The sequence below is a fragment of the Chrysochloris asiatica genome, unplaced genomic scaffold, assembly GCF_000296735.1.
Source record: "Chrysochloris asiatica unplaced genomic scaffold, ChrAsi1.0 scaffold00089, whole genome shotgun sequence".
NCBI lineage: Eukaryota > Metazoa > Chordata > Mammalia > Afrosoricida > Chrysochloridae > Chrysochloris > Chrysochloris asiatica.
In genome coordinates, this window is record NW_006408607.1 from 7441343 (window position 1) to 7453138 (window position 11796).

The 11796-nt window shown below is 45.5% G+C and overlaps 1 protein-coding gene across 2 annotated transcripts in view; it reads left to right on the forward strand.

Annotated features, from left to right (window-relative positions):
• Positions 1-283: 283 nt before the first annotated feature.
• Positions 284-11796, forward strand: part of RBPJ (recombination signal binding protein for immunoglobulin kappa J region) — a 151166-nt gene continuing 139653 nt past the window's right edge. The window contains exons 1-2 of one of the 2 annotated variants that reach the window (XM_006866306.1): positions 284-411; positions 1192-1320. In XM_006866306.1, coding sequence (XP_006866368.1) covers positions 407-411; positions 1192-1320 — 134 coding nt within the window. In that variant the 5' untranslated portion in view covers positions 284-406. Of the gene's footprint in view, positions 412-1189; positions 1321-11796 lie in introns of those variants that run through there. The other variant, XM_006866304.1, reaches the window with a different exon arrangement.

The following is an 11796-nucleotide window of genomic DNA, read 5'->3' on the forward strand; positions in this document are numbered from 1 at the left end:
AGAGCCGCTCCCTTCCCACCCCGCCCGGGCACGCGCAGCACGAACAGCGCCCCGAGCTGCGCCAGGCAAACACCTGTCCTGCCTGCGCTCCGCGAGACTTGGGGCCCAAGCATAGGCCACAGCAGGCGCGTTCTCGCGAGGTTTAGGAAATTTCCCACGGCTCGTGTTGTGTCTGAGGCTCAGTCTGCAAGCCGACTAGTGCAAGGCGGTGGGGAGGAGGTGTAGCGTGAGACAGGGCTGCCCGCATTGGGCACATGCGCAGTGCCTCGAGCGCGTGCCGCGCCAATCCTGCAGCGCCTTCAGCAGGTTTCGGTCGGAGTATTCCAGTTCTCCGGGTTTTGGGGTTCCCTGCGGGAGGCAGAGTTGGAGCTGGGAATCTCTAGGAAAGGAAAGGGCGGGGGTGGGAATGGAGGAAAGTGGCAGGTAGGGAGGGGAGGCGGGGTTCGGACCTAGCACCTTTCCATTAAGCGCCTAGACCGGCCAAGTTTGCCAGGGGACGGTCCTCGGGCAAGTTTCTGGCCTCGGGAAGAGGCTCGGCTGTGCCAGGCCCACAGGAAGCCCGGTGCAGAGGCGTCCCCGTATCCACCTGGGGCCACCCACGGTTGACTGCGGCGCTGGGGTTCTAGAGATTGTTGCAGCCGGCAGCGCTCTGCACCGCAAGGTGGGGAGGGCGCCGACGGCTCTCAATTCCAATGTAGTTTTACACTTCTGGAGAAAACCACTCGGCATTCTGGCGTGTGTATGTGAGGTGCATGCTTAGCCAGAGGCCTTGGCCTGACCTCATTTCACACCCAAGAGAAGGAAGCGGAGGCGACAGAACTCAACTGCCAAAGTTTTCTGTGTACCGAGCTCTGTAGGGTCAGATCGCATTGTAATCAGGTCCGTCTCCCATTAGGCTGGGGTCGAAAGAATGAAGTCGGTTATTGCTGTGCATCTGCCCCAACCCCAGGTGTTTTAATAGCTTCAGCACCTACTGCAGAACCCAACATAAAACAGGCATCCCATGAACTTCGAAATGAATGAATAGGGATGGGAACCCAGAGTGAGCGGGAAGCCACTTGGAAAACACCCATTTGAGGAGGTGTTTCATCTAGGCCTGTGAAACGCGGCCGATTTTCCCAGGACCCCTCCTCCCTTCCTTAGGCCCCGCCCCTTGACCCCTCCATTCCCCTTCCCAGTTGTAATCCCCTCCGGTTTTCCTCAGTCTCCACATACGTCCCTCAGGGCGCAACCCAAAACCCGGATAACCGGAGCGCTCCCTATGGACCACACGGAGGGCTCGCCCGTGGAGGAGACGCCTGCGCATGCTCCATCGCTTGGGTAGGTTTCTAGGGAAGGCAGCAAGCAGAGTCCCCTACTCTGCAGGCGGCGCGAGGCGTCTGGCTCTTCGCGGCAGCCGAGAAGGGAAGAGGAGCGAGGGGGCTGGGTGGACTAGGGGAGTGAGGAAAAAAGGAAGGGCGGGGGAGAGGGATCAGGGAAAAGCGTCCGGGGGAATCTCGCGAGGGTTGGAGTTTTGGCGAGAGTTTGTGGAAGATGGCGCCTGTTGTGACAGGGTAAGTCTGAGGGAATCGGAGCGGTGTGAATAGGGAAAGTTGCGGGCGTCTCGCAGCCCGCGGCGGGTGGTGGGTTCGGGAGCCGCGGTGCGCTCGGAGTCCGGGGAACCGCGAGGGGCGACGTCGCGAACGCGGAGCGTGGCGGCGGCGTGTGGCCGTGCGCTGTCCGCTTGCTGCCGCCGTGGCTCGGGCTCCAGCGCGAGAGGGAGGGCGGCGGCGGCGACTGCGAGGCCAGCGGGTGCGGGCGTGAGTGCGTCCGGGCGCGCGGGGCCCTCGGGCGCTGTGCCCGCCGCGCGCCGCCCGAGCCGCCCACAGGCCCTGCCTCCCGGCCCCACGCAGCTTTGTTCCTCCCGGCCGCCGTCGCCTCCTCGCCCGCCCGCCGGGTACCCCCGGCCCCGGGCGCTTTGTCTGTGCCCGCTGCCCCCCGCGACTCTCTACCCCCGGCCCTTTGTTTCGGCGCCTTGGGCGCTTTGTCTGCCCCGTTGCACCCACATCCCTTCTCCATCTCTTCTCCGCCGCTGCCCTGCCTGCCGTGCCCCTTTGTTTTGCCCCGGTCTGTTTGGTAGCCCAGGGACCTGCCCCAGCCTGGGCAATAGTACATTTTCGTCTTCCAATTTTTCTTCCATTGTTTTTCCTCGTGCATTTCTCCTTTCCCCGTACGGTTTGGTCCTTGATCACCCCCGGAGGCTTTGTCTCCCCCACCTAGCGGCTTTCCTTCCTCGGGAGGTTGATCCACTACCCAGGGTGTCTGTCTGCTGCACTGTGTCAGCCCCGGGGGCTCCATCTGCTGTTTCTACCTGCAGATTTTTCGGCTTGTTGTTTTCGTGGATCTGAGTGATGCGTGGGGATATTTCGCTTCTTCCTCCGCACCCCTTTCTCTCGGGATTACAGTCTCTCCAGTTTTCTTCGCTGTCTCTTTGGGGCCGTGATTGTTTTGCTTGGAAACAGTAGCCCTGGAAAAAGATCTGCTCTCTTGGTGCTTATTGCCCCCACCCCTCGTCTCTGACGGCCTCGGCCAAGGGCAGCTAGCTGTCTGCAGCTTTTGCATCTGGGGTTACCCGAGGATGGGCCAAGGTTATTGTTGAGCAGTTAGAGGGAGACGCAAGAAATTTTTGTTGGTGTCTGAGAACTGTTTCAGATACCCACCTTGGCTATTCCCTGAGTGTGTAAAAGTTGAGTGGATTTTGATTGTTAAAAACTTGTCCATGTAGAGATGGAACTTTTCAGCATTCCCTAAAATTTAGATCTAGAGTCTGGTTATTTTGCCAGTAACTGCTTCGTAAGGAAAAGGGAGGGGTTCTCCTTGGCAATTGATTGGATAGAAATAATTTACACTTGTTTGCATTTGCTCTGTTAGAGTTGTGACAATTCTTTTCTTTGATTGGGGTTGAAATGAGGAAAGTGCAGTTTCGAGTTGAGTAATGACGCTGCTCGGATATTTGTGGAATACGAGTGTTATCAGTGAAGTGCGATTAAAAGATACTTAAGAAGTAGCCTGAAATAAAGTTACCTTAAAGCTAGCTACATTCATTTCCTAAGGACCTTTAGGTTTTTCCAAATGTTTATTGTTGTGTGTGGGTCGGGTTTGGCAGTATTTTAATGGCCTGAATTTTTCTGGTGTTTGGAATATATTGTTAGACTGATCAGGATCACTAGAGAGGATATACTGGTTCAACTACTTACTCCTCCCTCTTCCCAAAGTTGATCAGTTCTTTTAGAAGATATGATAACTATGAAGTTATTTTCAGATGTCGTTACATTTGTAGACTAAAGCTCCACATAAGTTGCTATGATAGGGAATTTACAAGAGCTGATGTTACACTGTCCTAGCCCTAGGAGCTCTGGTGGCTACGAATCGGGCTGCGGTTCGGAACCTCAAGGTCAGCAATTTGAAACTACCAGCTGTTCTGCGGGAGAAAGATGAGGCTTTCTGCTCCTGTAAAGATTTACAGCCTCGGAAACCCTATTATAGCGTCACTATGAGTCGGAACCTACTCCATGGCACACAGCCACCACCACAATGGCTCGGTGGTTCAAGTGCTCAGTAACTAGCCCAAAGGTTAGAACCCACCAGTCTCTCTGGGAGAATAACGCAGCACTCTCTTTCTGTATGTTTACAACCTTGGAAAGCTTACTGGACAGTTTACTCTGCCCTGTAGGGTCACTGTGACAATGGGTTTACTTTGGTTGGATTTCATAGTATTGGTTCATTAGAAAGTATAATGTTTTCTAAAGACTGTGGTTAAAATTAGTAGTTGGAATTTTAATTTAAATGGAAACAACAGTGTCATGGTTGACACATGAGGTTTTGTGAAAATTTGCAGTTTGGTTTCCATGAGTAGAATTATCACTTGTGTCTCTTTCTTGTTGTTAAGTGCCACTGAGTTAGTTCCAACCCATAGCCACCCTGTAGAGTTTCCAAGGAGCAACTGGTGGGTTTGAACTGTCAACCTTGCAGCTCAAAATGACCTTACTGTCCAGCCCGTTATCCCGCAGCGCCACACCAGGGCTTCTTGCTGTGGATAAGTGCTGTTGAGACAGTTCCAACCTAGAGCAGCCCTGTATAGGGTTTTCAAGGAGTGGCTGGTGAGCTTGAACCATTGACCTTGTGGTTAAAACTGACCTTGCGATCTAGTGCTTTATCCCACAGCGCCATACCAGGACTCCAGAGACTCATTGTTGTTAAGTGCTGTCGAGTTGATTCCGACCCATATAGGGTTTCTGAGGAGCAGCTGGTGAGCTTGAACCGCTGACCTGCAGTTCAAATGGCTTTGCAGTCCTGGAGCATTAACCCACAGCACCACACTTGGTCTTAAACACTTGCTCTTAAATATAGTCCCTTTCTTGTTCTTAAAAATAGTGCATGATCAGTCTTATAGAAGTAAAGTCTTTAGCACACACTACTGATTCTGACTATAAGCAAAGTTTAAATATCATGTAATAATTTAAGCTATTTTGCTCCTACCTGTACATATGAGAATGTTCACAAGCATCATAGTAACCAGCTTTCAGAATTAGTTGTGTTTTTCATTTTTAAATTGTGTATTTTTTCATAATTGTTGTTAAGTGCCATCTAGTTAATTCCAACTCCCAGCAACTCTGTATAGTGTTTTCAAGGAGCAGCTGGTGAGTTTGAACCACTGACCTTGTGGTTCGCAGTGCAGTGCTTATCCTACAGCACCACACCAGGTGTCTGCTTTTTCATAGTATAAGACCTTTATTTCACTACCAAATGGAACAGTGCCTTTCTGAATTATGACCACAGCAGCACATTGAGAAATACAGGAGGAATCCTAGTTGGGAAACCTTTCATTCTGTCTATTGACTGGTTAAAATTTTAAACGGTAGTGTAGTGGTTACGAGTTGGGCTCCTAACCTCAAGGTCAGCAGTTCAAAACTACCAACCGTTCTGTGGGAGAAAGTTAAGGCTTTCTGTTCCCATAAAGATTTACAGCCTTGGAAACCCTTAACAGGGTACTATGAGTCGGAACCTACTCTGGGACACACCACCACACCATTGGCTATGCATATTGCTGATAAGTCTGTAGGCAATATATTTTTAGGGAACAATATGAGCAGTTCACTTGCAGTATTTTTGAATATTCTAACACTTGTGGAGTCCTGGTATGGTGCTGTGGATTAATGCGCCAGACGGCAAAGCCGTTTGAACTACAAGGTCTGTAGTGCAAGCTCACCAGTCACTCTATGGAAGCCCTATACAGGGTCACTATGGGTTGGAACCGACTTGACAGCACTTAACAACAACAACAACACATGTGTCTAGACCTTCATATATAAGCAGTTTGTTAAAAAGTTACTCGTTGCAGTATATCAACAGATTCCTATTATTATTTAAGTGGGTAGGATTAAAAAAAACACCCACTCCTGCCAGATGTAACTCGTTAAAGAATCTTTCTAGCCCTGGATGGGTACGGTATTATAAAAAGATTTTTTTTTTTTTTTTGAAAATGCTTACTTATTTTAATTTTGATGTTGAACCCTTTTAAAAATAAGACATAACTTGAACTTTAAGCATTGTTTTGTATTTTGCCTCCTTTTAATACTAAATTTCATGCTGTTTCAACTAGGGGCAGTGTTTTCTCATGGATTGACTAAAAGTTGTTATTTTTGGCATCTTGCTTTGTGATTATTTCCAAGTTCCTATACTTCCCCTGGGCCCCGCTTCCTAACTACGTAGTAAAATGGGAATTGTAATACTTGCCACATCTGCACAGGATTGCTGTGTATGAAGAATTCACAGAGAGCATCCGTGTGCAGATGAAAGGTGTGGTTATAGGGTTTAGGAATTGTTACCGAAATAAGTTAATGTGAAGTAGGTCATATTTTATAGGAAGGCAAATTGGAGGTTATGAACTACAAGTTCTTGGCAAGTTGCAGTGATGATAGTGGGATGAAAAAAACCCCAAATATGTACTATAGTTTGGTCTATAAAGCAGATATGGGGTTTTTTTCTATGAACTTGAGGGAGAGGGACAAGGAAAATTAATTACAGAGTGGTTTTGTATGTGTGTGTTTAAAGATCTGTCAAACTCAAATGTAATAACAAATTATGGCATGCCTTTCATTTGATTTCTTTTCTTTGTATATTATTTTTTAAAGTGGTACCATAAAGTGTTTTAATTGGACTCTAGACCAGGTCTGTTAATAGTAAATTTAAACCTAATTTGTTTTATTTTTAATGCTTTGTCCTTTTCTCTCAAGAGTATTTTCTCAATGGTGAGGACTGTCTTTTCAGATTTTAATCTTGGCCTGAGGAAAGTGTTTTACATTTGGGGGACACTTCATATTTACTGATTGAATGAAACCTGTTCATTCCTGACAAGTGATATCATGTCGCTCAATCAAATCCCGAGTCAAAATTCTGGATTCTTCTCTCACACTAACCTTTTACATTTAATTCGACAGAACTGACCATATTCCCTCCTAAAATATCTTGTGATTTCATCTCCCTCACCCTCACTGCTCCAGTTCATACTGTTATCATTTCTCACCTGGCATCCTGCAGACTTGTTGACAACCTCTTAACTTGCAGCTTCCAGGCTCAGCCCCTTCATCTAGTAAGCTCCCGTTTCAAAGCTCTCAGTGGCTCCCCCTAGCAGTCCTCATTAAGAGAGACAGCAGAGTGAAACTAAAGAGTTCTCCTTTAGGAGTTAGTCTGCACTGGGTTCCTGGTCTGTCTCTGCAGTTTACTCTGTAGCGTAAATCGGGAGTGTGGCGCTGTGGGTGAATGTGCTGGGCTGCAAGGTCGGTTGGTCCAAGCTCAACAGTCGCTCTGCATAAACTCTATACTTGCTTGCTGTAAGTCGGAACCGACTTGATGGCACGTACAACATTAATTGACAAGTTATCTGACTTCTCTCCTTGCCTCATTCATCATATTAGATTCATCACATGCCTCATTCATCTCATGGGTTGTTGTGTGGATTAAATGAGATAGTGCATGAAGACATTCAGTAGGATGCTTGGTACATAGAAATGCTCTAACGTGATAGGTAGCATGGGGTATAGGCTCATCCACAGTGGTTTCATTTCTCTCTTCTCCAGTGCAGTTGTATGCCTTTCTCCCTTGACTGCTGGCCCTTCTTGTTGGTGTTAAGTGTTGAGTTTGTTCTGACCCATAGCAACCCTGAATAGGGTTTCCAAGGAGCAGTTGGTGAGCTTGGACTGCCGACCTTGTGGTTCAAACCAACTTTGCAGTCCAGGGCATTAATCCACAGCACCACATCAAGATTCTTTATTATTCAAGACTTTGGTCAGGGGACACTCTAATGAGATCCACCAAACTGGATTTGGTGTCCTTTTGTGTGTTCTTACAGCATTCCCTTGCATGTGTCATACTGAATGTAATTGTCATACTCCCAAGTATTAGCTATTTGGTGGCAGCTGTCATTTTCTTGTTAATCATTTATATATTCTGGAGTTCTGATGTAGCACTGTGAGATCAGCACTGGACTGCCAACCATAAGGATGGTGGTAGTTCAAACCCACCAGTTGCTCCTTGAAAACTCTGTACACAGTCGCATGAGTCAGAACGGACTCGACAGCACATAACAGCAATAATGTACCCAAAGGAGGATTTGTGTGATGCTATGGGATAAGCACTGGACTGTGAACTATAGGGTCAATGGTTCAAAACGTATTGGACAGAGTAGAATTGTCCCATGGTGTCTCTGTGCTGTACGTTTTTAATACGGTGGCAGATAGGGTTTTTTTTCCTGCTGAGTGGCTGGTGGATCCAAACTGCCAGCCTTTCGTTTAGCAACTAAGCACTTAACCATTGCACCCCCAAATCAAAACCAAAGCCACTGCCATTGATTGGTTTCTGCCTCATGGCGAACCTTATGTAGGATTTCCAAGACTCTGAATCTTTAAGGAAGCAGCCACATCTTTCTCCCATGGAGTGGCTGGTGGGTTTTGAGCCATGAACCTTACAGTTAGCAGCACACCGCCTAACCCATAGTGCCACTAGGACTCCTTTTGCGTCCCCCAAACCCAAATCAAACCCACCGCCATCAAGTCGATTCTAACTCATTGTTAAATACTGTAGAGTTGGTTCTGACTCAAAGCGACCCTGTATAGGGTTTCCAAGGAGCCACTGTTGAGTTTGAATCACTGACTTTGTGGTTCAAACCAACCTTGAAGTTCACTGCTTTGTCCCACAGTACCATACCAGGATTCTGCAAATTTTCACTGTAGCAGAAAACTTTCTATTTCTCTTGCAGGACATTATTGACTGCTTTGAAACCTCACTACCTTGATTTGAGGTCCATGCCATAGAACCAAATAATAATTAAGTTGATAATCTACAGGGGGACTCATGTCTTGCAGACAGATTGTTAAGTACCGTTGATTCACAGAGACCCTATATTAGGGTTTCCAAGAAATAGCTGGTGGGTTTGAACTGCTGAACTTTTGGTTAACAGTCCAGTGCTTGTCCTACAGTTCCACAGCAGGACAGATTACTTATTGGTAATTCCTTCAAGCTTTATAAAATAGGTAGTAACAATTTTGTTATATACTTATCTGCCAGGCATATTGTGACTCTCAAGTAAGGGAAAATATGTGAAATTTTAATTGTTGTTAAGTGCCGTCAAGTCGGTTCCGACCCATAGCGACCCTGTGTAGGGTTTCCGAGGAGCGACTGGTGAGCTTGAACCTGCCGAGCTTGCAGTTCAGATGGCTTTGCAGTCTGGTGCATTAACCCACAGCACGACACCAGGACTTAGACTAAATAAAGTAGTGTATATGAAAGTGATTTGTAAATAGTAAAGCACACTATGTTGTTTGTTGTTAAATGCTGTGGAGTTGATTCTGATCCATAGCGACCCTGTATAGGGTTTTTGAGGAGCAGCTGGTGAGCTTGAACCACTGACCTTGTGGTTTAAACCGACTTTGCAGTCCAGCACATTAACCCACAGCACCATACCAGGACTCCAAAGTACACTATACAAATTATCAGTTTTTCTTTTCAATTTTTCATGAGCAGGGTGCAAGATGGACTTTCATGCGGCCGCAGCCACGTGTGGTTTGTGGGTCATGTTTTAGGAAGGCAGTAGGTATTTAGTTCAGGGGACCACAAGCCTTGAAATATGTGCTTTGGCATTTTGAGCAGACATATTTGGTAAATACTGCTTAACCACAGATGTTGTCATTGAGTTACCCCCAACTTTTTGGGGTCTACTTCTTAATGCTCTTTCTGCCACTTGGGCAGACGTAACACTGTAGGAATGTTGAATGCCAAACTGTTACCACCTCTCAGACACTTGTCTTGCTTGCCCACAGTTCTGGATGGCCCTTAGGCCTAGTGCAACATCATGGTGTTGCTTATGCCTCTTTATAGACTTGATTCAACTTCAGAGAAGGAGATGATATCCTAGTAGTCTGAAAGGGGTAAGGCATTTTCTTGGCAGGGGAAAAGCGGGCACCAGAAGGACTTTAGATTGGTTTGTGTAGTTGGGAGTTACTGCTAGTCTGTATAAATAATTGCATTAGGTTTGTTGTGTGGAGACTATAGCATGGCTGCCTTTTAGTAAGATTGTCAATGTTCACATGAATTTTAGGAATATTTGCACTATTTTAAGTTTACAAAAAAGAAACTACTGCTGCATAGGCAATGTTGCAATGAGTGCCGCACCTGTTGGATGCGAAGCGGGGGAATACCCTAGAAAATCAAGTCGACCCTTGCCTTATAGGGCTCTCCCCACCATTTCCTTGTTCTGTATTCAGTAGTCTTAACTTGACCTTACAGCAAATGTTAATTTGTGCACTGTAAAATGGATGATAAACAGAGCTGTAAAGAATTAAGAATAATTTCTCATAAAAGTTTATATAACCAGGAAAAATGTTTATTACTTTATAAAACTGAATTATTCTTTATTAGTGTGGTAAAGATTATGTTCTATAGCTGCAAGATTAGTTGCTTAACAACATATACAACCAATGTTGTGTTTTTTTTTTTTTTTTTTTAAAGTATTGTTGTTAAGTGCCATCGATTCAGTTGTGATTCACAGCGACACTTTAGAGAGTTTCCAAGGAGCAGCTGGTGGGTTTGAGCCACCAACCTTGTGGTTAGCAGTCCAGTGCTTATCCTACAACCCCACACCAGAACTTCATTTTTAAGTATTAGAGTCCTGGTGTGGTGCTGTAGGATACGCCCTGGACCACAAAGTCAATTTGAATCGCAAAGTTGGCTGCTCAAACCCATCAGTCCCTCCTCTGAAACCATACACACTTAACAACAACATAAGCACTTATTGCGACTGCACATGATTTGTTCCAGAAAATACTAGCTTTAACCTTGTTTGCATAATTGCATAATTTGCTTCTTTTGGAAAACAGCAGGCTCACTAAGATGCTACCTTATTTTGCAAACTTACTTTTTTCTAGCATTTGACTTTTGGTTTGGTTGTGAGAAAGTAATTTTTCGTGCAAAAAATATGTAGTTCTGTGTAAAGCTTCTGAGTAGAGTAAGCATGAACATGGAGGCCCTGAGACAGGAAGGAAAAGCTAAGAAAACCAGGCATAACTCCTCTTCTATTAGGGTTTTGACGAGAAGATACTTTCTTTTTTTTTTAAGGTTTTTATTGTGGATTGAGTGAAAGAGAAGATACTTTCTTAAAGAAACAATTATTTAGTACTTGTTAGATACAAGACACTGCTATATGTTGGGTATAGAAAAATAGCTAAGAACTGATCTAGTGAACTTCATGATTTAGTGAAAAGTAGACTGGTAATTGTAATGAGGAAGACTGTACTGTGACAAATGTACAGGATCGTGTTGCTGGAAACAGAGGTTATCTAATTTGATGAGGTTTGCTAGAAAAAGTGGATGTTGATAGTGTGGGAAATAAACCTGGTAAAATGGTTAGAGTGCTAAGCTATGGATTTAGATTCATTCAGTGACAAGGTGTAGAGCCCTTGAAGGTTTTTCAAGAGGTGAGTCTAAATGTCAAGTGTTACACCTATCAGAGTTGGCAGTGACCGTTAGAGAAAGATGAGCAAGTTCTGAGATTGTTGGTATCCATGGGAATAGAAAGAAAGGACAGGGTGGTCTAGGAGGCTTTGAATCCATGCTTTTATTATGGCACCATCATTAAACAGATATGTGACTATCAGCATGTCATTTAATCCAAGTCTTTTTTTTTTTTTATAATTAAAGTCTAAAATATAGGGGGAAATAATACTTCATTATACTCATGTAAGGATTAAATGAGATAAGGGATAGAAAATACCAGGTTCAGTTCTGAGACTAATTGTTGTTGTTGTTGTTAGGTGCCATCAAGTCAGTACCAATTCATAGTGACCCTGTGCACAACAGAACGAAACACCACCGGGTCCTGGGCCAACCTCACAATTGTTGCCATGCTTGAGCCCATTGATGCTGCCTCTTTGCCAATCCATCACGCTGGGGGTCTTCCTCTTTTTCGCTGACCCTCCATCTTACCAAACATGATATCCTTTTCCAGTGACTGGTGCCTCCTGACAATATGTCTGAAGTGTGACAGACGAACCTGGTCATTCTGGCCTCCCAGGAGCACTCTGGATGCACTTCTTCCAACACAGATCTGTTGGTTCTTTTGACAGCCAATGGTACTTTCAATATTCTCCTCCAACACCATAACTCAAATGCATCAACACTTCTACGGTCTTAATGTCCAGCTTTCGCATGCATACGAGGTTATTGAAAATACCATGGCTTGGGTCAGGCGCATCTTAGTCCTCA